The sequence below is a fragment of the Barbus barbus genome (assembly GCF_936440315.1).
Source record: "Barbus barbus genome assembly, chromosome: 40".
Classification (NCBI taxonomy): domain Eukaryota; kingdom Metazoa; phylum Chordata; class Actinopteri; order Cypriniformes; family Cyprinidae; genus Barbus; species Barbus barbus.
The window spans coordinates 25,552,404-25,579,550 of record NC_136718.1 but is presented as its reverse complement, the minus strand read 5'-3'; the positions used below and the strand labels follow the sequence as shown (position 1 = coordinate 25,579,550).

The 27,147-nt window shown below is 35.9% G+C and overlaps 1 protein-coding gene across 2 annotated transcripts in view; it reads right to left on the bottom strand.

Moving 5' to 3' along the window:
- LOC306859702 (N(G),N(G)-dimethylarginine dimethylaminohydrolase 1-like) overlaps positions 1 to 27,147 on the bottom strand; it is a 74,410-nt gene that overhangs the window by 39,839 nt on the left and 7,424 nt on the right. Inside the window, exon 1 of one of the 2 annotated variants that reach the window (XM_079400897.1) lies at positions 25,465 to 25,905. The exons of the other annotated variant lie outside the window; for it this stretch is intronic. Within the exon in view, the coding sequence (XP_079257023.1) occupies positions 25,465 to 25,758 (294 nt within the window). The 5' untranslated portion in view covers positions 25,759 to 25,905. Of the gene's footprint in view, positions 1 to 25,464; positions 25,906 to 27,147 lie in introns of those variants that run through there. 2 annotated transcript variants of the gene reach the window in all.

The following is a 27,147-nucleotide window of genomic DNA, read 5'->3' as shown; positions in this document are numbered from 1 at the left end:
ACCCAGATCCAGACTGTATCCAGATCAGATGGTCACTGCAGACAAAGTGACCATCTGATCTGGTCCGTAACCAGATCAGATGGTGGATCAGCACCTAGAGATGACCTCTACAGCCCTGAACATCAGCGGAGACCAGGACAACAAGATGAGCCACAAAGACCGATCTCCGGTGAAGACCCTGTCCCCTAGACGGCCATCGGGACAAGAGCACAGGAACCAGATGAGTCCTTTGCACAATCTGACTCTACTGCAGCTTAGATTTAAACTGCTGATTTTGTCTGGCCAGAGGAGAATGACACTATTTTGACACACTATTTCCCCGTCTAAATACTGTAAAGCTGGGTGTAAGCTGATGTAAAGCTGCTTTGACACAATTTGCATTGTTAAAAGCACTATATATAATATATAATATAATATAATATATATATATATATTTTTTTTTTTTTTTTAAATATATAATATACTATTATATTAAGGCAAGTCGTGGCCTAATGGTTAGAGAGTCGGACTTGTAATCCAAAGGTTGCGGGTTCGAGTCTCGGGCCGGCAGGGATTGTAGGTGGGGGGAGTGAATGTCCAGCGCTCTCTCCACCCTCAATACCACGACTGAGGTGCCCTTGAGCAAGACACCGAACCCCCAACTGCTCCCCGGGCGCCGCAGCATAAATGACTGCCCACTGCTCCGGGTGTGTGTTCACTGCTGTGTGTGTGTGCACGTTGGATGGGTTAAATGCAGAGCACAAATTCCGAGTATGGGTCACCATACTTGGCCGTATGTCACTTCACTTCACTACTATAGTATATAATATTAAAAATATTATTTATTTATTTAAATTAAAAGATTTTTACGCGTGAAAATTATTTACATTGTTATTTATGTTTTTAAATAATTATAACAAACTTAAATTCACTTAATTTAAATAATAAATTATTTTAAAAACATTATAATATAATAATTGAAAACAATTCTTTAATAATAATTTATTTAATTTAAGTTTGTTATAATTATTTAAAAACAAATAACTTTTTAAAAACAAATTATAATAATTTAAATACTAATATAAAACATTATTAATAATAATTTATTATATAAATTAAATAATTTTCACACGTAAAAATATTTTTAATTTAAATAAATTATAAATCATTTTACATTATAAAACAATGAACAAATAACAAAGAAATAGTACTAATTTATTTAATGTTTATTATATTCTCATTATGTATATATCATTTAATAATTTATTATTAAAATGTAAATAATTTGACCTTGTATAACAAAAATACTTATTATAACAGTTAAATTATAAAATTGTACATTATAAAATAGTACTACAATAGTAATAATAATTTATAAATTAATAAATAAATAAAATGTAATTAGTTTTACATTATAAAGTAATTGATTTAACATTATAAAATAACAATTTAATTGTTTCATAAAACAATATATTACAAATAATTTATTAATAAAAGTAAATTACAAAAATAACTTACGTTTATATTGTAATAATAATTGAGAATATTTTTTAATAATAATAGTTTAAACAATTAAATTATTTCACAAAATATATTACAATTATTACATTATAAAATTATTGTACATGAAATAATATAATTTATTATAAAACGTAATAAAAGTAAATGTATTATAATTATTATGCATATGTTTTAATGGTTTTAGCTATTAAATAAAACAATTCAATCAGTTCTGTAAATAAGCTATCAGACACCTGAAACATTAAAATCACTTAGTAATAATTAATAAAACAAACTATTAGTGGATATGTACTCATCAGGAAGTCAATCTGGCAATGATCGACTTCTGTTTGACTCCGAACATTAAAGTGGAATATGAGAAAGTGCTTTAGCATCCAAAATATGACACACTTCACCTTTCAGAGCGATGCGTGTGTGCAGCAGGTGATGTCATCGACCCGATCCGGAGCACAGAGGTCACCGGGAAACAATGACGTCAGCTGATCATACACACACACACACGCTACAGGCAACATGTGTGTTCTGTTTATGGACACTGATGAAGCGGTGATGTCATGCACAGGTCATGTGCTGCAGTCATAACTCAGAGACGGACACACACACACACACACACACACACACACACCTGCAGGTCTCATCTCAGATGTTTCTCCCCAGTGATCTCACATGTGTCCTCGAGAAAGAGCAGAGAGAGTCGGATTCATTTCTCAAAACTCACATAATTCATGGATTAATTGCAAAATTGAACCATCATAGAGTCAAAGTGTATGATTTGTACGTGTTTTGTCGTGCCAGTTTACACAACTACAGTCAAAAGAACTTGATCCAGTGCTCGAACACCGAGCTGTTACTGCCTGTCATTACTGCCCGTCTCTACAATCATTCTCATAAACGCAGTCGGTTATTTTGGGGTCATGAACTGATAAAACTAAAATTCCCTTGATCTTTTGACATATAAGAAGTCATTGTACTATAAAAACCTCTTGTAAGATTCTGAACTCAAAACTTTGTCATTAGTCTAAAAATAGCTTATGTTGAAGGCAGTCTGCCAAACCGACAGCTTGTGAAATGTTCTACTCTATTACGTAATAGAGTGGATAAGCACCACCTCCACAGAAGATGATTGACATCGCTGCCTGTTTAGCCCCACCCACCGATTCAACATCACTGCCTGTTTAGCCCCGCCACCAATTCAATACCGCCACCTGTTTAGCCCCGCCCACCAATTCAATACCGCCGCCTGTTTAGCCCCGCCCACCAATTCAATACCGCCGCCTGTTTAGCCCCGTCCACAGTTCAACTTCACTGTCTGTTTAGCCCCGTCCACAGTTCAACTTCACTGTCTGTTTAGCCCCACCCACAGTTCAACTTCACTGTCTGTTTAGCCCCACCCACAGTTCAACTTCACTGTCTGTTTAGCCCCACCCACAGTTCAACTTCACTGTCTGTTTAGCCCCGTCCACAGTTCAACTTCACTGTCTGTTTAGCCCCACCCACCGATATGCACACGTTTAGTGTAAATAAAGAGAGACGAATGCAGGTCTAGGCAGAAACCACACGATAAAGATGCTCTGAAGACAACAAGATGCTGTTCAGCGCCAAGTTGTGGAAAAACAGTGTTTGCATTGCCTTCCTTCTGATCCCAATGTTAGGGAGGAGTGAATTAACTTTATTTTTATTGAAGATCCAGACCACATCAGTAAGAACTTGGTCCTTTGTTCACATCATTTTATCACAGATTCATTTACAAACAAGGCACAATTTGACGCAGGATTTTCAGAAAGATTGATTTACATTTATTCATTTAGCAGACACTTTTTGTCATATGCATAAATAGCCTGGATTCATATTTGCCTCCTTCGGTAATACCTGTGAAATATGCTGATGATCTAACGGTCACAGAGTTTCTAATTGGATCTTTACCTGGACTCACTCAGACCTCACTCAGGCCTTGGATTCTGTATTGGAATGGCGACAGGAATTTACATTGGCAATGAATGGAGCTAAGTTCAAGTTCAAGTTCAAGTTCAAGTTACATGTGTGGACATACAGTGGAACGAAATGTTGTGTCTCGCAGGACCACGGTGCTACATACTAGTTAAACATAAGATAAACATACAACAATGCAAGTATAAGAGAAAAAAAAAACTGAGCATCTGACTATACATATACTATAAATACTATAACTACTATACCTAGTTGCCTAGACATACACAAACTGAGACTGTACAAGAACTTTACATATATACTGTACATGGAATTGTGAAAAAAAAAATAGAAAACAATGACATATATTTTGTACATTAAATTGTTCTACAGATTAAAGAGAGATTTTGTGGGAAGCAGCGCATAGTGCAAAAAGCTCTCACAGCCTGGGGAAAAAAGCTGTTGAGCAATCTGACAGAGCGAGCTTTGATACTCTGGTACCTTCTACCTGATGGTAGGAGCTGGAGGAGGTTGTGGGAGGGGTGGGTGGGGTCTTTCACGATGCTGGAGGCCTTGCTGGAGCATCGTGTAAGGAAAATGTCCAGGGTGGAGGGGAGAGGGGCACCGATGATCTTTGCGGCAGTGTTCACTGTCCGTTGTAGGGTCTTGCGGTCAGCAGCACTGCAGTTCTCATACCAGACAGTGATGCAGGTGGTCAGCACACTCTCAATGGTGCCCCTGTAGAAAGTGGTGAGGATGGGTGGAGGGAGACTTGCCCTTTTCAGCCGGCGGAGAAAGTGGAGGCGCTGTTGTCCCTTCTTGTTTGTGTGTTTGACACATTTCAGGGTTTTGTGTTGCAATATCCTGTCATGGCAAACTTTAAATAAAACTAAAGTCCGTGAAAGGGATTTTGTGCCTCTTTGGGATGAACAATAAAGCATCGTTCACTTGCAGAACACAAGCTTCTAGAGGCACATAAGTCTGAAGTAATGAATTTAGGTAAAGGGGTGCAGAGCCAGTGGTGGTTCTGTAGGCAAACATTAATGCCTTGAATTTTATGCGAGCAGCTAGCATTTTTTTTGGCTCATTAAAAATTAATCTTTCTGCCGCGTTCTGGATTAATTGTAAAGGTTTGATAGAACTGGCTGGAAGTGCTGCCAAGAGAGCATTGCAATAGTCCAGTCTGGACAGAACAAGATCTTGAACAAGGAGTTATGTTGCATGTTCAGAAACAAACGGCCTGATCTTAACAGTGGCGAGTCTACAATCTGCCACGCGTATTTAAACAGAGCGTTCTAATGAGGGTTAAAAAGAGGACAGAAAATAGCCTATTACTTCTAAATGATGATGTTTTGCAAAAATCTTGATAACCTCAGAGAACAGAGCAAAATAAAAAACAAAGGCAGTTCTTTAAGTGATTGAGAACAGTTGGATGTGTATCATTATATTAGAGCCGTGCATCAGGTCTTAAAGGGACAGCAGCCTATAAACACCTGCTGCTGTCTGCTATTACACTTAATTACATTACTGCACCTAAATACTACTTTTACAGCTTATTTTATTTGTAACTTTTTTTTACTGTAGCCTATTTATCTATGCTTGTAATTTGTGTATTTGTTCTTTTTGTTTTTCTGACTGTTCACTTGCCTTGAAATATGTTTGAACTTTCTTAGTCGTGTAGTTTTTGCTGTGGTATTTAGTACTTAAACTGTGCTTCAGATAATAAATGGAAAGCAAAGTTACACTTATATATGTTGTTATTGCTGATTTGAAAAATGATCTGATCCGTGACTGAAAAACCGCAATATGATCCGAACCATCAGTTTTGTGATCCATTGAACCAGTAGCGGTTACTTGGCTGCTTTAGGCCTGTCATGGATAAATAAATACGACACTAAAACAGTCAGTAGATGGCAGCAAGTCCCTGAATGAGTGATTCATTCAAACAATTTGTTTAAAACTGTTCGTTCACCACTTTTTCATGAATGGATCTTTGACATCGACTCAAACGATTAATTCAAAATAGATTCATTCAGGACACTGCAGTGTTGCTGCAAGACACACTTAATGTTCCATTACAGCTTCATTTGGAGCTATTTAAGTGAAACAATGTTGTGTTGAAAATGTGACTCACTCAATACAAATGTCTTGTTTGTTTCTGTATATCTGCACACAAACACAAACACACTATACGTCCATCTGAACTCTGCCAGATGATGAACTTTAGACCAAAAAATAACATGGTCAGCCGCAGGATTTCAGATCCGGCCCACATTTCCACCAACTTAAGAACCAAATTTGTGATGTAATTAACGTATATCATGGTGCATCTAGAACCTACAAATAAAAGAAAACTTGAATTACTGTTGCATTAAAGCAAATTGTATGAATGTCTATTCAGTTAGCATCTCTCAAAGTATAACACACACACACACACACACACACACACACAGAAACAGTATGAAAGTGTCAGATTGTGGCTGGAATCTATCATGCACGTGAGAAACACGGCGCAGGACACGTGTGTGTGTGTGTGTGTGTGTGTGTGTATGTGTGTGGTCAGAACCGCAGGCTCAGCAATATGAGAAACAGACAAACCTGGAAAATCCATGTTTCTGTCCGAGTTACTGCATCAGTTTTCTTTGGCAGCAGTAGGTTTCTGTTTATTAAAGGGAAAGTTCACTGTATTGGAACAGTAAAGACAAAATTGCTCTGTTGCCTGTGGAGTCAAGATATTTGCAAATATAATTAAAAGATAAATATAAGACAAAACTACAGAATGTCACATTTTATTATTAACCGTTTCAACACACATGTTTTACCAAATAAAAAGAACAGCACTTTTAGAGTTCATCCCACTCATTGATGTGAGCATAAGTATTGGGACAGTTGATCATAAGGCAGATATAAAAGATTAAAAGCTATTATTTAGTTGCAGATCCCTTGCACACAATCACAGCAGTGAGTCTGTGACCCATAGACATCACCAGACTCTTGCTCTCATCCTTTGAAATACTTTTCCCAGCCTTTAATGCAGCCAATCCCAATTGTTGTTTGTTTTGGGGAGTTTCTGCCTTTACTCTCCTCTTCAGCTGCTGAAATTCATGTTCAATCAGATTTAAATCTGGAGGTTGACTTGGGCAATCTAAGACTTTCCATTTCTTTGCCCTTATAAATTCCTTGACTGAACTGGCAGGGTGTTTTGGGTCATTGTCCTGATGCAATATGAAGCACTTCCCAATGAATCTGGTGGCATCTTCTTGAATATTGGTGGCAAGATGGTTTTGTACCCTTCCAAATTCATTCTGCTGCTGTCATCATACATTAAGTCATCAGTAAAGTTGAGAGGGCCTCTTCCAGAGACAGCCATGCATGCCCATGCCATGACACCACCTCCACCATGCTTTACAGATGAGGCTGTATGCTTGGGATCATTGCGTTCCCTTTTTTCTCCACATTTTTGCTTTCCCATCACTTAGATAAAGGTTCATCTTTGTCTCATCGGTCCATAAACACAGTTCCAAAACTCTTCTGACTCACCTTTGTGCTTTTTTGCCAACTCTAATCTTGCCTTTCTATTTTTGGTGCTGGTCAGAGGTTTGCATCTTGCTGTGTAGCATCTGTAATTCTGTCAAAGTCTCCTGAGGACAGTAGATTATCAGAGCATCACCCCAGCTTTCTGGAAGTTGTTGCTGATTTTACAGACACGTCTTTTAGGATTCATTTTCACAGCTTTTATGATTTGTTTGTCATCAACTAGTGTTGTTTTCTCAGCCGATCAGGTCGTTGTTGGTTGCTGGTGTTGCTGGTGGTTTCCAAACTCTTGATTTCTCCATGCCCTTTGTTTTTGCTAAATCTATAATTGACTTCCTCTTTTCTTTTAGCATCCAAATTGCTTGCTTTTCTCTCAAAGTCAGCTCCCTCATCTTCATCCTGGTTTGTGTGTGTCATCATCGAATGCAAGATTCAGAATACAGTAGTAATGGATATAACTGATACGACACATTCCCTGCTTTTAATATCTGAAGAATTAATGCAACAGGACACAGCTGATCACTTAGAAAGACCTGTGAGGCAACTGCTCCAATACTTATGCTCTCATCAGATAGAGGGATGAAACTCTAAAAGCGCTGAACTTCTTAGCTGGTAAAACATCTATGTGTTGAAACGGCTAATAATAAAATATAACATTCTGTAGTTGTGTCTCATATTCATCTTTTAATTATATTTGTAAATATCTTGACTCCACAGCCAACAGAGCAATTTTGTCTTTCCTGTTCAACTACTTTTGGAGGGCACTGTGTGTGTGTGTGTATATATATATGAAGAGTTCAGATGCAAAAGCCTCTAAATCCATCAGACTTCTTTTCTTTTAAATTAAGAAAATTTTTATCAGGCACTTATGATCAGGTTCAGTATTTTCGTATTATTATTATTATTATTATTATTATTATTATTATATATATATATATATATATATATATAATAATACGAATAATAATAAATTTAAATATTAATTTAATTATTATTTAAAATACAATAATAATAATAACAAAATTCATTATTATTCATTTAATTATGTATTTTTAATAATATGTATATATTTTTCATTTTTACATATAAACAAATCAAACGATAACAAACAAATAATTCTAACGATATGAGGGTGAGAAAATTATGACAATGATAATTTTGGGGGGCATTTTGAGCAGTATTACAGTATTAGTATTAAAACTGCTTAGGGAGACTACTATAGTGAACTAAACATGTGAGAAGACACACACACACACACACTCACTCTCTCTCTTGGGAAGCAGTGAAGTTGGGATGTAAATCAGGGAAAACACGTGCCGGTGGGTTTGGATCCAATTGAGTGTGTGTCCATCAGCACAGGAGAAAAATAATCTGTATTCACAGCATGAGGGAGAAACACACACGTGTCGTGTCAATCAGACAGACTAAAGTGTAATCCGGCCTGGAGAACACAGATCCGAGTGTGTGAGACGACACGTGAGTGTAGGAGCTGAGATTTAACTCATTTACACCCTAAAACTGACCCTAAACTACAGAGATGAGACCAGTGTGTGAATCATACAACGACCCGCACTGATAACTACACTAAAAGTTAACTATAGCTATATACTATATAAATATTAACTATATACTGCGGTCTATTTAAGATCAGTTCACATCTGTGAATCTGCTGTTCCTGCAGGATTGAGGAAACACAACAGACAGAGAAACAGACAGAAAGAGTGTGTGAAGACGTAAAAGTGCTTCCCTGAGGGCTCTTTTCCACACATCACACAGCAGATTCACACACACTTACAGTTTGAGTCTGAGAAGCTCAAAACAAGGTTACACAACTGAGACGATCCTTATGTAAGCGGCCTCTGTGCAATCGTCAGGCTTGTGTCTCTCGGTGTGGATCTTATATTATCACATGCAATAGTGTGTGTGTGCTAGCAATTGAAAAAAAGGTTTTACTATAAATTCAAGGCAACTATGCACAGATCATTTAAAACACATCTCATTAAAGGTACATGCAGTCATTTTACCGCTTTAAAATATTTTACATAAAAAAATAAAATAAAGTATTTTGGAATCTGTTTGAAATGTCCACTCAATCCAGTAACTAAATAAAGGCTGTCCACATGTGCAGATCACATGACCAGACAAATATTACTGGTGTTACAGTTTACATATAACAATCAATCAATCAATATACTACTGGCTTTAGAATTTACATATATTAAAAAATAAGTAAATAATATATATATACTACTTTTCAACTTATATATAAATCACACACACACATATATTAGTGCTGTCAAATGATTAATCGCATCCAAAATATATTTTTTTGTTTACATTATATATGTGAGTGTACTGTGTATATTTATTATGTATATATAAACACACACACACACATACATACAGTATATATATTGAAAATATTTGTGTTTATACATTTATATATTCAAATCTTATATTTTATATTATATATAAATATATTTAATATATAAACAACATATTTTTCTTAAATATATATATATATACTTATATATATTATTTGAATTAATTCTATACTACTGGCTTTATGAATAAATAAATAAATACTAATGCCACATATAAATTCATACGCATAAAATAATAGGGTAAATAAAATCTAAATTTTATTCAGTTACTTTAAATATTTTTAAAATATTTTTTTATTATATATTTACTATTTATACAAACAAAAATAACTAAATAAATATTGTATCTTTAAAATGTAAATAAATTCTATAGAACTGGATTTACAATAAAGAAATAAATAGTATACAACTGACTTTAACATTTTAAAAAACAAACCTGTATTATTTATGTTAATTAAAGTCTTCTGCAAAAACAAAAGCAACAACCATGTCAGCAAACAGCAAATCGACAATCCTGAAACAGTAAGCACTTCATTTATTCAAACTGCAGTGCATGCTGGGAGCTCACAGACCCTTAGCACATCAGCAACAATGCTGACACACAAGTATAAGAATTTCAGACAAATTGAAGTAAATTGTGATAAAATTGCCATAAAACAACCTCGTTTCTCAGCAAATAATTAAAACTATTAAACATCTCATAAACATCTTAATCTGAATCATTCATTTTATTGCTGCCAATAATCAGACTATTGATGCACAAACTGAATAAAATGTAGTTGCTTTTTCCACTGAAGCAGTTTCCCACACATTCTTCATGTGCTCGAGTGAGACGGGAAGGACTTGGCCTTGCAGAGAGCACACGCGCACACACACACACACACACACACACACACACACACACGCGCACGCGCGCACGCACGCACGCACGCACGCACGCACGCACGCACGCACACACACACACACACACACACACACACAGCAAACTAGCCTGCACCTAAAATCTAGAGCAACACATCTCTGGGTTCATTTACACACAATGAAGCTTCGAAGCAAACAAACGATTCTTGTGTGAGAGCGCTGAGGGGCTCATTAGCATTTTAATTATTCTCATTTCACTATTCATTCATCTGAGAGACAATGTAATGCAGTGATGTGTGTCAAAATATACTGAGTGTGTTCATGGCTTACAGTGCAATTTGAAGTTTGCACTGTTATTTCATCAGAGTTATGAATTTGCTTTCTATCCATCCATCAATCTATCAAATGAGAAGATCACAGTGACACAAGCGTGCAATCATCCTGAAACACCCTAGAAACCTCCTGGCAACCATTTAGCAACACCATAGAAACCACCCAGAACACGCCAGAAGCACCCTAAAAATGTCTTAGAAACACCCTAGCAACTACACAGAACACCCTAGTAACCACCTAGCAACATCTTAGAAACCACCTAGAAACTTTAGCAACACCCTATCAAACACTCAGAACACCCTAGTAACAACATTGTAGAAACCACCTAACAACACCCTAGAAAGCTGCACAGAACATCCCAGACACCACCTAGAAGACCATAGAAACTTTTAACATCACCCTAGCAACCACACAGAACACCCTAGAAATCTTCTAGTAACACCCCATCAACCACCCAGAACATCTCAGAAACCACCAAGAAGCTGTGCAATTAATCGCATGCGATTGTCATGTGCATCTCGTCAGTAAAGCCGGTTCCATGATTAGCTGTAAATCTCCATCACCTGCTTTCAGATGGAGCACCATTTAATACACAGAGCCGTAGTTCACTGACAAGATACGCAATATCACGTTCATTATCCCAGGCGATTCATTTGTGATAATGAACTCTATGTTGCCTAGCTTGTCAGAGATCTATGGCTCTGTGTATTAAATGCCGCTCCATTATTATTTGCACAGCCCTACTAGCAACACCTAAGAAACTACCCAGAACACCTAGCAACCACCCACAACATCACAGAAACCACCTAAAACCCCTACATAGGGATTCAATAATATAACAATTTATAAATGTTATATAATAAATTACACCGAAATATTAAAATAAGCTCATTCAAGATAAAACACAACATTAAACAAGTAATAAAACTAAACACACTGACAACACATTAAAATCAAATAATGATGTCTCTCAGTCATGTGACGAGTCTGATTTCTTATAAAAGGGCCTGGAGCAACACGGCGACCCCTCGTGACCCCAGAGCACAGCTGAGGAAACACATCAACTTCCTATGAGACCAGCTGTGTTTCATCAAACAGAGTCTGATCAGCTCATGTGCTCATAGGTCAACCAATAAAAACGTCTGACCAGGTGACCACTAGACCAGAGGTCAAAAGGCAAGTGTGCTTTTATGTGTGTGTGTGTGAGACCCTCCTGTCCACATCACACCTCTCATACAACACACACACACACACAGTTACTATAACTGCTTTTATATCCCAGATCGAGACCTTCAATTTACAAACATATCAATTTATAAATAAATAACATTTCAATATTTATTGCATGAAAATTATTCATTTGAGACAATCAAGGTAAATAAATCGAGGTACAAACAGAATTGTTTTATTAAATATTAAAGCTTAAATTATTTTTAATTAATATTTTTAATTATTACATCTTAAATTATTAAATTACATATTAAATAGTTTTTTAATTGTGTGACTTACAATCCATTATATTTGTTGAATTATTAAATTAAATATATAATAAATATTTCTATTAAATTGCATTTGATTTCCAACCAATTATTATTACATTTGTTAAATTATTAAATAATTATTTATTAAATATGTTTATTTAATTGTTCGATTTATAATCAATTACTATTTTGTTAAATTATTACATAAAAAAATATTAAATATTAAATTGTTCACTCAATTATTCTAATTCTTACAATACAAATTTATTAAATATTATTATTCAATTGTGTTATAATTACATTTGTTAAATTATTAAATTAAATATTTGTATTGAATTCAAGAGTGTGATTTCCAATCAAATTATGCAAAAAGTCTGTAAATTGTATTTATTTGGGTGTATTTAGGATGCACTAGCCATACAATTAGCCATAGAAAGACAAAGGCATCTCAGTTTATACCACAAATACTAAAATATCACGGAGTAAGTGATGAATTAAGATGGAAACGCATCTCTCCATGACGGTTCAGGGAAAATAAATGACAGAACTCTCCTGTGATACGTGCATTAATAAAACTTCCTCAAACCACTTTCCACTGGTGCCAGACGCTCCCGAATCCGGAGCAAACACAGGCCGGCTTTGGTCTGCGGATCAGGAATGTGGCAGGATCACGGGAACGCTGGGAATGTCAGACTGACCCTGGATCAGTTTTTCACACCGGCGTGGAAGCTGCTCACTTCCGGACAGGATGCGCTCCAGCGGCCGTCTGAACACTGTCTAGTCAAAACAAAGAGCAGTGTGTGCTTCCAACCCAATGCCAGACGCCTGTGCTGTAATTCACACACACACACACACACACACACACACTCTCTCACTCACTCACACACACACACTCACACTCACTCACAGACACACACACACTCTCTCACACACACACTCTCACACACACTCTCACACACACTCTCACACACACTCTCTCACACACACTCTCACACACACACTCTCACTCACTCACACACACACACTCACACTCACTCACAGACACACACACACTCTCACACACTCACACACTCTCACTCACACACTCTCTCACACACACTCTCACACACACTCTCACACACACTCTCACACACACTCTCACACACACTCTCACACACACTCTCACTCACACTCTCACTCACACACACACACTCACACTCACTCACAGACACACACACACTCTCACACACTCACACACTCTCACTCACACACTCTCTCACACACACTCTCACACACACTCTCACTCACACACACACACACTCTCACACACGAAGGCAAGATATTCAAGCTTTTCCTTCGTGACATTTATCATGACATCCAGTGAGCGTACGACATAGGGCTGGGCGATATGGCCTAAAAAAAATCTGGGATTTTTTTTTCACAAAAAATCAGATTTACGATTTAAATCAATTTTTTTCCCCCCTACTTAAAATCAATCTGCAGATGACAAAGAAATTGTTCAAAACAAGTTCTAACTTTACAGAGTGTCTATTTACACTCTGCCTTGTTACACTTACTCTTACCCGCCTTGTTGGCAAAGGCTATGTACACTAACTCCGCCCACCAACGTGCGATTGAGTTAGTCAACAAAAAGACGCTCATATAGCATCAATTTCAGTGGTGTAGATGGTAAGGCGCATGCTTTTTGATGCATGCTTTTTGACCAGAGTTCAAGCCTGCCTTTTACCAAACTTTTTTTCTCCCTTTTCAAATCTCATATCGCATCAGAAAGGCATTTATTTTCAATAAAAATGAAGGAAATAATCAAAAAGTTGAAAATAAAAGTATCGGGTAGAGTTAGGGTAGCTGTAGGGAGGGCTTTATTGTCTCAATAAGGTGGCATCCATTTAATAATTTGAATTAAGTAAAATGTATTTATATAGCACCTTTCACAGACAAGGAGTCACAAAGTGCTTTACAACACTATCAGTAAAACAAATCAAGCATACAGTCAATCAAAAATAAAATAAAAACAAAAATTAGAGATGAATATCTCAGAAATGTAATAACAGCCAAACTGTACTGTTAATTAAAAGCTTCTCCGAAGAGGTGCATCTTTAGGTGTCTTTTAAAAGTCTGCAGAGCCCATTGTTCTCAGTGTTAGAGGAAGAGAGTTCCAGAGCCTTGGAGAACAGCACAGAAAGCACCTTTTGTCTTTAGACGTGTTCTAGGAATAGTTAGAAGGTCCAGGTCAGAAGACCTTAAAGACCGACCAGGAGAATGTGCATATAATAGTATAATGTCTTATAATAATTCAAACTATAATTTACACTCAATACATCATTATAGCGTACGGTTTTATAACGTACTACAATACTGAGGTGCAGATAATTGCCACTATTTGCAATAAATAGCAGAAAATCTTGCTATTTTAACAGTGTAAATGGAATCCATCGCTATTTGCACTTAGTGTAAACAGTATCTATTGCTATTTACACTCAGTGCTCACTGATAGAACTTTATTTTGTTTTGATTTTCCCTTCTGTAATTTGATCTGGATTGCCCCCCTTGGGGTTAAAGTGCATTCAGAAACAACAAGCCAAAAAGACAGTGAAAATGTAACATAAAATAACGTAACATAACATAAAATGTAACGTAGGCCTAACATAAAACATAAAATTATGTGACGCCCTTTGGCCTGAATCAGTATTCAGAAAGGCACAGAAAGCATAACGATTGCTAACGGTTGCCTGTTACATTACCAGTGTTTCCCACAGACTTGGACTTCATTTGTGGCTGCATGTATGCAAATTAACTCTCTGCCAGCAGGAGGCGCTTGTAAAGCAGGAGAAATAGCGGTTTCCCTGGTAACGCTGTACACAAATTAGCGCTCTGCTCACAAACGCTGCTTTATCAGACATTATGCAAGATGCACTACTACCATCTTATGCCCTGCAATAAACAATTACTCTACTCTCTTTTATGAGATGGATGGGGGGGGTGTTAGGCCATATATTGGCCACCGATCGCTAGAAAAACCCATATCGGTCGACCTCTTATGCTGAAACTTAAATGAATCGTTTTGCCACTTTTGCACTTGTTATTAATGTATTTTGAATGCAAAGGGCACTTTAGGGACTGAGTGCAAGTGAGAATTACAGACGATCAATCAGAAACAATAAAACTAACAAGGATCCGCTTTTGAGGAACTGAAAACCCAAACTGACAATGTCGTCGAACACAGGCTTCAATTGAAACGAGCTCATTACCTCCTTCCTCAGAAAAACACGCCCCGAGAGCTTCTCCAGAAACACAACATCATAAATAACCTTTATTAAACAACACTGTAAATCATTTCACTTGTGTTTATAGGTCACCCTTTGAGCTCTACTCGCCTACAGCAAAAACCTGTCTTTTCTGCCTCAAAAGGGAAAACATACTGCTGTGTAAGTGCACTGATTATCTCCAGGATTGGAGGATTTAAAAACAGAAATATAAATCTAGTTTTCCAGGTTACATGCTCATGACATGAGTGGTCGTGCTGCTAAGTTTCAAGTTTGCGTAAGCATTTGAACTCATCTTTCGTTACAAACCGAGGGATGAGGTCAAATGTTTGCATGTGATCAACAGCACAGATGTAAACCACAACACCAGGTTTGACTACGAGCAGATGCTCTGGATTCGGTTTATTTACACCAATCACAGATTGGAAAACTGACCTCATTATTATGCATTGCAAAATAATTTTTTTTTTTTTTTTTTTCTGTTTCCATTTTAGTGTCTTTGTTGAGTGTTTTGTCATTTTTAATAGTTTTTTTTTTTTTAAATGAAAAAAAACTAATGAATATTAGAAATAAAAATAGATTTGTGTTATATTTTATTACTATATTTTGGACAATTTTAGTTTTAGTCATTTTAGTATTGATTTTAGTACTTTGTCATTTTAGTAAATAAAAATGAGAAAAGTTTAAATTTAGTTACTCTTTTAGTTTTTTGGATTTTTAAAACATGTCTGTATTTTTTTATTCATTTTATTTTAGCTGTAGTCATTTTAGAACTAATTTTAGTATTTTTTGTCTTTTTTTGGTCAGTCAAAATAAGTTTAATTTTAATTTAAATATAGTTTATTTTATTTCACTTTTAGTTTAAGTCATTGTAGTATGGATTTTAGTACTTTTAGTCATTTTAGTAAATGAAAATTAGAAATACAAAGTTTAAGTTATGGTCAATTTTATTCGTTTTTGGGGTTTTAAACAAAAAGGTCTATATAGTTTAATTCATTTTTATTTAACTTTTAGTTTAAGTCATTTTAGTACTGATTGTAGTACTTTTAGTCATTTTATTAAAAAGTTTAAAATTTGTTATATTTGATTCGTTTTTGGATTTTTTTAAAGTCTATATAGCTTTTCATTAATTTTATTTCAATTTTAGTTCTTCATTTTATTAGAAATTTTAGTAATTTTGGTTTTTTTAGTAAATAAAAATTAGGAGTCTTGCTTTGGCAACTAACAGAAAAAATATTTTGATGAATGTTTATTTCAATAAATATTTTTTTAAATAGTTTTAGTTAATGATAATAACCCTGTTTCCCGTTTTTCCAAATACGCTCCATCTAAAAAAATACAACAGAACAGCTCAAAATCCAGTCCAGCTTATCAACCATAACTTAATATGAGCTTTTTAATGTCAGAAGTAAATTTCATCAGACTCCTGGCAGAATTTCCCTTCTTTTCCACATCAAAACGTCATCAAACTTTCTTTAAAAAACTGACAGCTTAAAAAAACAAAGAAAAGGACTCTGTCCAGCAAGCGCAATCATCTCATCTGTGAGCTTCACTGCACTATTAGGACCAGAAAATACATGGTTCCCATTAAACCAAACGTCAAAAGGCCAAACGACAAATTTCCTGTTAAACTTTTTTCTCCATTTAATTGATCAGGATTCAGTGTTTATCTGAACGCACGATGGTAAACGCCACACAGATGGACATTCTGTTCTAAAGGGAATTCAGAACTGAAAGTGATCTAACAACAACAAATGTTAGTAGATTGGATTGTTTATGTAACCAAGACAGATGAATATTAATAATGCATGGCCTGTGTGAGCTTCTGTATGTTAGGAAATGTTTGCAATACCAATCTGGTCCCATTAGAATAGCATTAGAGTTACCAAGAGAGAGTCGCCAGTGATCTTCAAAGGACTGACGGACGCGGAGCGGTGGGGTCGAGAGTGAAGTCAGATCAGATCAGATCAGACTGAGAATAAACACACCTGATGCAGGACAGCAGATCTGGAAAAGCTACGGAAATCTCAGGGATGAACTCTGCGTTTGATGCCAAAATCAATCTAAAACATGAGTCCAGCCGTCAGAACGAGTTCTGTTGAGGAGTTTCCAACATGTGCAAGAGGAAATTGGATAAAGCTGAAAGCAAACATTGTTGTTGCACTAATGGTTTGTTGTTGTTGTTGTTGCATGCATTAAATACCAAGTTTCAAATACATTTCATGCATAAAGATTGAATTATTAAAGTTTCATGCTGATTTACAGTAAATGTCATTCTAAAGAGATGAAACCGCAGAATTTTTTGTTTAACTAAGAAAGTTTATGCATTGCAGACATGCATTTTGGACAATTGGAAAAGACATTTTGGAAGTAAATTGGATTGCAAATAGTTGCTTAATGCATGTTTTCATCAATTCTGAATATATTTTAATTTAAAGTGTCATTTCTGCAGCTCTAATCAAACTAAACAGAGCTGTAAAATTTTCTAAAAATGCACAAGCTCACAGTATAAAGAAGGTTATGCGTTATTGATGTTTCATGCTGATTTACAGTAAATGTCATTGTAAAAATGCAGAATTTTTTGTTTCACTTAGAAATTTCAGAACTTGCCATTTTTTTTATCCAAATACGTCGCATTTTGGAAGGAAAATTTATTGCAAATATTAGGCTATAGTTGCATGATGCATTATATTTGTTTTGCAATTATATTGTATTGTAAAATATATTCAACACTGCAGTTAACGACTCGGATAAATGTAGTTCCTCATATGAAGGCGCAAATTAAATGCATGCAAAAATAAAACAAAAAGGTAAAAAAACTATAAATGTGACCCTGGAGAACAAAACCAGTCTTAAGTCGCTGGGGTATATTTGTAGCAACAGCCAAAAATACGGGTCAAAATTATTGATTTTTTTTTATGCCAAAAATCATTAGGATATTAAGTAAAGATCATGTTCCATGGAGATATTTTGTAAATTTCTTACCATAAATATATCAAAACTTCATTTTTGATTAGTCATATGCATTGCTAAGAACTTCATTTGAACAACTTTAAAGGAGATTTTCTCAATATTTAGATTTTTTTTGCTCCCTCAGATTCCAGATTTTCAGATATTTGTATCTCTGCCAAATATTGTCCAATCCTAACAAACCATACATCAATGGAAAGATTATTTATTCAGCTTTCAGATGATGTATAAATATAAATTTCTAAAAATTTACACTTATGACTATGGTTTTGTGCTCCAGGGTCACATTTCAGTAGCGCAAGGTCAGTGGTGGGGGTCAAAGTTGTGCTTTCAATCGACACATCTGTCACCACACATCAGTCATGCCACAGTGAGCAGCAAGTGTGTGTGTTAAGACTAATCAATACACACGAAGCACACACACACACACACACACACACACACAAGCAAGCTCTGAGGCAGATGACGAAAGATATTTAGTGTCTCTCAGCTGTTGTGCATGGCTGCAGTTGCAATATGAGCAACAATTGACATGTGAAAGCAACATGGAGCACTGTGCAAACAGAGAGCGAGAATGTGTTATATATATGTGCATGCACTCTGTCAACAATGTGCTCAAAATAATTCTTGAGTTACGGGCATGCAAACTAATAAAAGAATATTTATGGTACTCAAACAGGCATGTTCTATGCAGCTGTTTTGATATGCAAATTTACTCTTAGAGCCACATTGAGATTCCAGTATCTCTGGAAATGAACAATATAGCGCCCTAGGAATATAGATACTAAAAGAATGCAGCAAAGATTGCTAAAGTCAACAGATTTACCTAACAGACCTACCAATCTCTGTGGGAAAATAACATCATGCCATCTTTCTAAAGTCATTTTTTTAGAGGATCACGTCTAAACCATGGCAAAATAACTGCAAAACAGCCTTTTGCTTATGCATACATCTATTTACACAAGATAGCGCTAATGTGTTAATATCTAACCACCAACTCCACAGAGGCCAAAGATCAATAGTTGATACGAGAATGTCAGCTGCTGCTCGCATGGCAACAGTTTTACATCTGACACACAATCAAAAACACTTCTTTTGTCACCCAAACAGCTTTTCAGGGCAATGCCGACAGTTTTATAAACATCTAACTGTGCACTTCGCTTGGCTACGGCATGTGAAGGCTAAAGAATGTTCTGCAAGATTTAAGAGGAATGGTCCCTTCCATGCAACCCCCGTTGTGCCCACCAAAATGTGCTTCTGATTTCGGCCAAACTGCATTCAGAGATTGCCATGACCTAAATAACTCCATCCAAGAGTTTTTTGCAGCCCCTATGTTTATTCAGATATACATTTCAGCGAACGCCGCGGGTGATGCAATTATTACAGCAAAAGTAGATCTAACCGCTTTCGTGCTGTAATCTGACCTTTTCTGTGAATTGAGCTTTTAAAATGACAACGACTCAAGTTTGACCTGAAAACCACAGTGATGCAACAAGGCCTGAGTTTCCCAAACATTGCTGCTAAACAAATCAGGGCTCACCTGAGGAAAACAATCACACATAAAGCCTAAATGCAATGATTTGCCAATGCAAAACTAGTCTGGACTGGGCTTGCTGCAGGATGACGCACACAATGTAATTTAGTTAGTACATACTGTTAGAGGTTTGTAATAGGGTTTCTTGACTTTGCCAACATCGTTAAGAAACATTTAGACAATCCGTCAAGTGCAGCTAATCTTAAAGCTCAATTTTACCCCTGAGAGAGAAAACAGAGCTAACAAAACCATTAGAGTAACAACTCGAACACTACTAGAGCTGACAACAGCACAGTCACATGGGCATGAACTGATCAAAACCTGTACAAGAACGTATGAAAATGCATATTTGATCCACACTTTCAGATAAAACCAAATTCATTCTGATGTTCATGAAAACAAGACCAACGTTCATCCAGTAAAACTGGAACATGTCTGCATCCAGCAGAACAAGCAACTGTTCCAAATGCATTAGAAACTGCCAAGTAACTCCTGATAACACCTTGACAACTGCCTAGCAACACCTTAGCAACAACTGCCTAGCCACTCCCAACAACTCTGTAGCAACAACTGCCTAGCAACCCCTAACAACACCTTGGCAGCTACCTAGCAACCCCTAACAGCACCTTGGTAACTACCTACAACCCCCTTACCGGCACTTCAGCAACTACCTAGCAACCCCTAATGACACCTTGGCAACTACTTAGCTACCCCTAAGGACAGCTACCTTGCAATTTCTAACAATACATTTTTTTTTTAAAACACTGTCGCAACAACCGTCAAGCAACCCCTAACAACACCCAAATGCCTTGCAACTCCAAATGACATCTTAGCAACCCCAAAAACACCTTGGCAACTACTTAAGCAAGGTCTAACAACACCTTAGCAACCCCTAATGACACCCTGTCAACTACTTAGCAGCATCTAACAACACCCTATCAACCCGTAATGACACCTTGGCAACTGCCTAGCAACTTTTATGAGACCCTAGCAACTCCCAAGCAAACCCCTACCGACATCTAGCCAACTACCAAGCAACCCAAAACAACATCTTAGAAACTACCAAGCAACCCCTATGGTCACCTCATGCCCTAACAACACCTTGGCAACTACTTAGCAACCCCTAAGGACAACGACCTAGCAATTTCTAACAATACCTTACCAACTCCCTAGAAACGCCTAATGACACATTGGCAATTGCATAGCAAACCCCATCAACATCTTAGCAACTACCTAGCTACACCTTAGTAACAACCTAACAACACCTTAGTAACTATCTAGCAACCCATCACAACAGCTCAGCAACTCCACTGCATTGCTTTCACATTAGAAAAGGCAAATATAACCGTCAAAACTCACTATAGGATGATGCCTAAACACAGTTACATTAATGCACAATCATCATCTCGGTCATATTCTGATATACAGCAGTCATTATGAGAAAACGCCTATTCACTGCATTCAAAATTCACATTAAAAACCCTTATAGTAAACAAAAAATAATCACTTTATGGCTCAATCACTTAAAAATGGCTTTAAATTCTGGCTGTGAGACAAACTGAAGCACTCTATGCCCTACTGACACACAAATCAATGCAAAAGACATTAAATTCATCCAGATTTGTGTCTGCAGTCCACCAGTGCTGGATTCAGACGCTTCTCAAAAAGCATCACAACATTTAAAGCTCAGATCCAGCGTCAGACACACAGCAGATCCCTCCGGACCACCTTCATCCCACAGGGAGACGCGCACAGAAAAACACACAACTACAGACGCTCCTAAAGAACGATTGAAAGCATCAACGAGATCTAATGCAAGAAAATGAACAGAGAAAAATATCTGCACTAAAATAATAAAAAAGAATTGCAAGAAAAATGAAAACCGCAACTATACATAATAAAAAAAAATTAAAATAAGTTTCTTATGCTCATCAAGGCTTGATCAAAAATACAGAAAAAAGTAATTTTGTGAAATATTACTGCAATTAAAAATAACAGTTTTCCATTTTAATTTAAAATATAATTCAAAGCTGGATTTTCAGCATCATAACTCTTCAGTGTCACATGATCCTTCAGAAATCATTCTAAAAATAGCTGATTTATAATCCATGTTGGAAACAAATGTGCCGTTTAATATTTGTTAGGACCTGTGATACTTTTTCTTTGATTCTTTGATAAACACAAAGTCAGTAAATGTTTTCTTTTCTTTTTTTATAAAGAAATTATTACTTTTATTCCGCAAGGATGTGTTAAATGGATAAAAAGTGATAGTAAAGATTTATATTGTTTTCCATTCTGAATAAATGCTGTTCTTTTTAAATTTTTATTGAACTTTTTTATTTTAGTTTTAACTGATGGCGGAACAAGCGCTGATGATATGAAAACATACATGTGCTGGAGTTTAGCCATATTCTGCTTGCATGAAAGTCTCATACAGCCAATGTGTGTTTTTCACAAGTCATTTGTGCTGTTTGTGTAACCAAATCTGCCATGATCAAACTTATTGTGTCTGAGGAACAAATGCACTTTTGCTATGTGGCAATACAATGGGGAAAATGTACATATATTGGAATTATAGGCAGTTATATTAGGAGTTTCTACAGTTTTCATAATGTTAATCAGTTGAAATGTTGGTTTTCGGTGTATTAACGATCTTTGTGCAAATTTACTGCGCGATCTGAGTGGCTTGTCTCATTTGCGAAGAAATTGTCACTTAGAAAATCTAATGTAATAACAGATCACAAAACACTAACCAAAACCATGAGATTTATATGATCATAGTTGGTTAAATGAAGTCAGTGTATAGTCAGTGGAGGCTGGTTAAAGGACACATGAAATGTTGCATTTATCCTTTTGATAGAATAATCGTGATCATCAGCTAGACCATTATCGTGCAGCCCTAATGTGAAATCATTCAGTGATATTTAGAGATAAGTAAATAAGATATCAATGACATCACAAAAACAAAGCAGCGTGCAGCAAAGTGGTTTGAGTAAATATTGATGCAGGCGTCTCCATGAAACGACTAAACAAAACACATTCAGTTCATCCAAAACTCCTGGATACGTTTCAAAGACTCTTATGGCTAAAATGACCAAACATTACCCAATTAAATGATCTATTTCAACAAGCAACCGTTTTAACTGCATAGCAACCCCTAACAACACTTTAGCAACCAACAGAAACATATTGCAACAGCTTCGCAGTCACATAGAATTGTTTTTACATCACAAAAGGCAAATATGACTTTCAAATCTCTCTACAGGATGCTGCCTAAACACAAATGCTTTAATGCACATCTCAGAAACTTATACTGTATTATGAATGACTGGCATGTGCTGCTGTGATTTAACCCTTTCCTGTACAGCAGTCATTATAGGAAACACCTATGCGTTTACTGCATGCAGTTGAGTGTACACAGCTGCTGACGGTGCACTTGAAAAATTATTTAGCAGTTTAGCTGGATTAATGTTTGCACAAATTCCTGTAACTTTACCAGAAAGAAACATGATGCATTTTAAGAAATGAATGATACAGCTATCAAATGCATATAAAATGTTACAGGGTAAACTAAAAGTAATCCCTATGAAAATCACATGCACAAATAACTTTTTCATGTTTAGTGATTTTATTGCATTAACAGTCTCATCTAACGCTAATAAAACGCTTGCTTGAAAGCAATCAGGGATGCGTTTCCCAAAAGCAACTATGGTCGCAAGTTCCATCATTACCAAGAGTTCAATGGAACTAACGACTATAGTTAGCTAACGATGGTTTAGTGAAAGTCACCCTTGATCAGAAGTTGTTCAGTCAATGCACAACATGCACACATGCATCAAACCACAAACAATTTTCACAAGTTGAAACAAGTTACTGAACGTAATATGAACCCCCAAAAAGACCTCAAAACACATTGCATATATATATATAATGGCATAAGCAACAGTTTTTTTTTTTTTTTTTTAGAAATTAATGTTACTACATTTTTTAATTCAATGTATTTTTTTCCAGAGTGATAAAAATGGCCTTAATAGCAATAATAATAATAATTATTATTATTACTAGTAAGACCATTAAATCAATCTGAAAAAAATGACAATGCATAATGTGTAAAGTTAATCAATATTGCGTGCAATAATTTTTTTTACAGAGAAAAATCTTAAATATATATACCTAAAAAGGGCAAATCCATAAAGAGACATCAGCAAATTAATTTATTTCTATTTTACATCTTATTGGATCTCAAATAATACAATTTCATGATTTTTTTTTTTTTCAAATTTGACTCTTATTTTTGTCCCTTTGGGCGTATACATTCACTAAAAACAGAACACTTGTTTATCAATGCATTTCATTCATAAAATTGTAATGTAAACCTAATAAGCTAATGCTGAATAACTTTTTAAACAGGTAAGTCCCCTCCAACATGTGTAAATATGTGAACTAGATCAACTTTTATTGGAGGGCGAGTAGATTTCCCACTACAGGCGGCCATGCAGTTTTAAATTCTTCCCGCGAGCGAAAAAAATAAAATATTCACTAAATATTCACAACAAACAGCCTTTCAAAATGAAACCAAGAAATAAGACCTACACTGCTTCTCCCCACAGTTTCTCAAATGTTTGTCTCCCCCAGGGTATGTTGCCTCTTTTAGGGTTAAATATACACTGCCCTCCAAAGGTTTGGAAACGCCCTAGAAAAGTAGGTTTTGGACAATATTGGCATGAATCCCTTTTAATTTGTGATAATTTTGCACTGATAAGGGAGAACACAAACTATGAAAACATATTTTATTACTTAAACAGTTTATAAAAACTTAAATGTTCTATTCATCAAAATATCCAGCATTAGCAGCTATTACAGCTCTGCATAATCTGAGCGTCCAAGCTGTCAGTTTATTCAAGCATTGACACTGAATTGGCAATCAATTGTTGAAGCTACAGTATTAAGGTGTGCTGACCCAAACATCTTTTAAAAACCTGGACCAAGTTTAAACCAGTAACCAGGCATCACAGCTGGCAAAGGGGCATGTCTGACTGTGACATGTATATATTGCCATTATTATGTTTTATTGCTGGTCTTCAATGATAATGTCAAGTTACTTTGTGTGTGTTTTTTTTCTTTTTCATTGGTGATAAGGAGAAATCTCAAAAATGACCCTTGACCTCAAGGGCAAACTTTGCTCATTTTAGTTGGATGGCTTGTTGAACATTCACAACAATATGTGTCCCTGGAGCACAAAACCAGTCTTAAGTCGCTGGAGTATATTTGTAGCAACAGCCAAAAATACATTTGCCAACAAATCATTAGGATATTAAGTAAAGATCATGTTTCGTGAAGATATTTAGTAAATTTCCTACCGTAAATATATCAAAGCTTCATTTTTGATTAGTAATATGCATTGCTAAGAACTTCATTTGAACAACTTTAAAGGAGATTTTCTCAATATTTCGATTTTTTTTCACCCTTAGATTCCAGATTTTCAAATAGTTGAATCTCATTTAAATAAAAATCAATTTTGAAAAATTGACACTTAAGACTGGTTTTGTGGTGCAGGGTCACATATGAGAAATATTCTTCACAGAAACATTTAAAATGATTCCCTCTTAATGCAGAACGTAAATGATACTCTGGAGCGCATGGGAACCCGTTGTGTTTTGTTCTGCTCGGTTCTTTACCTCACTCCTCCTGCTCTGGGCTCCGGGTCTGGAGACGAGCGCCGTGTCGCCGCACACCACCGCCGCGTCCTCCACGAACACGCAGTCCGGCAGCGCCTCGTCCGCGGGCAGCTCCAGCACCTCCAGCCCGAGCCGGTGCTTCAGAACCGACACGTATTTTCCATGCTCTTCCTGCGCTTTGAGCAGGTCCACCTCCAGACCGCCGGTCCTCAGCGCGCCTCTGGCCAGAGACTGCGGCACCGCGCGCACCACGGCGTGCGTAAAGCAGCCAAACCCAGACATCAGCCCAGCCATCGCTTCACTCTCTCACCGCACTCTGCGCGTCGTGTTTATTGAAGGACTGTTTGTTTGTTGTTGTTCTCTGTTGTGGTTCTGCACGCGCATCCCGTCTCCAAATCTGAAAGGGCGAAAAGAACAGCGTGCTGATGACGTCACGGACGCGCCCGACGCGACGCGCACCAATGTGATAAGAGAAGGGTACAACAAACAAAAAAATGTACCAAATCTGAAATTTGTTTCTTTTTAAGCTATTTAAATGAAACGATTTCACATCGTTGTATATCTGTATAAACTAGCTATCTGTTTATTTTTCTTTTTTTTTGCGATGTTTGTAAAAAATTGAAGTCATGAATGATCACACACGATATTTATTAATTGTCTAAAAAAAAAATGTAAAAATGTAACTGTCATTAGTATTTTTGTTATTATTAATAAATAATATAACATTTTACTTCTAATATTTTTTGTTGGTATCTAACAGGACAGTAGATAATAGTACATTAAATAAAAAGTTGTTTTTTTAAATTACATAGTCTCAATTGTAACCCTCACAACCTTTCCATTCAAAAATTTGAAAAAAAATCAATCAATCAATTTCTTACACTCTGTATTTAAGAGTAGTGCATCCATACATCTTATTCTATTGCTATTCTATTCTGTCTACAGCACAACTGTACATACAATTTATTTTATTTTCTATTTATTTTTCTATTTTTTGTTTATTTATATTTGCATATGTGTATTTTTGTTCTCATCTTATTTTTCATGCTCTGTGTTGTTGTTCTTGTCTCCGTGTACTGGAAGCATGTGACACTAAAATAAATTCCTTGTATGTGCAAGGAATAAAGCTCTTTCTGACTTCTGACTTAAAGACATTCAATTCTGAAGAAAAGAAGTTATGCAATTATAGTTAGGTGTTTTTGTCTAATTATTAACCTTCACATTTCTGACTTTTAATTTGATTTTTAAAAGATAAGTAAATATCTAAACAATAAATAAAAAATAAGTTACAGTTACTTTTTTAGAGGCCCATTAAACGGTGCCATTTATTAGTCACTAACTATCAATCACTGATTATGCTGAAAACTAGAAATAAAAATTAAAAATGGTCTAAATGATGTTTGGTCTGTTAATAATTAATGAAGATTTAATCTTACATCATTTTTTAAATCTAATATGCCATGCAAATGTTATTGATTCTTCACCAATGTTGTATAGAGAATGAATGAGCATTTACATGTGTTTTGTTTTATATAGCAGTGGTTTGGGGTTTACAGTATACGGTCTGTGGTTGAAATGACTTGAAGAGTCATACAGTACAGTCATAGCTCAAATATGAATTTTGAAGCCGCTGTGTTTTTTTTAAACATAAGTTGCTAAATAAGGATCACAAGTATGTGCTTC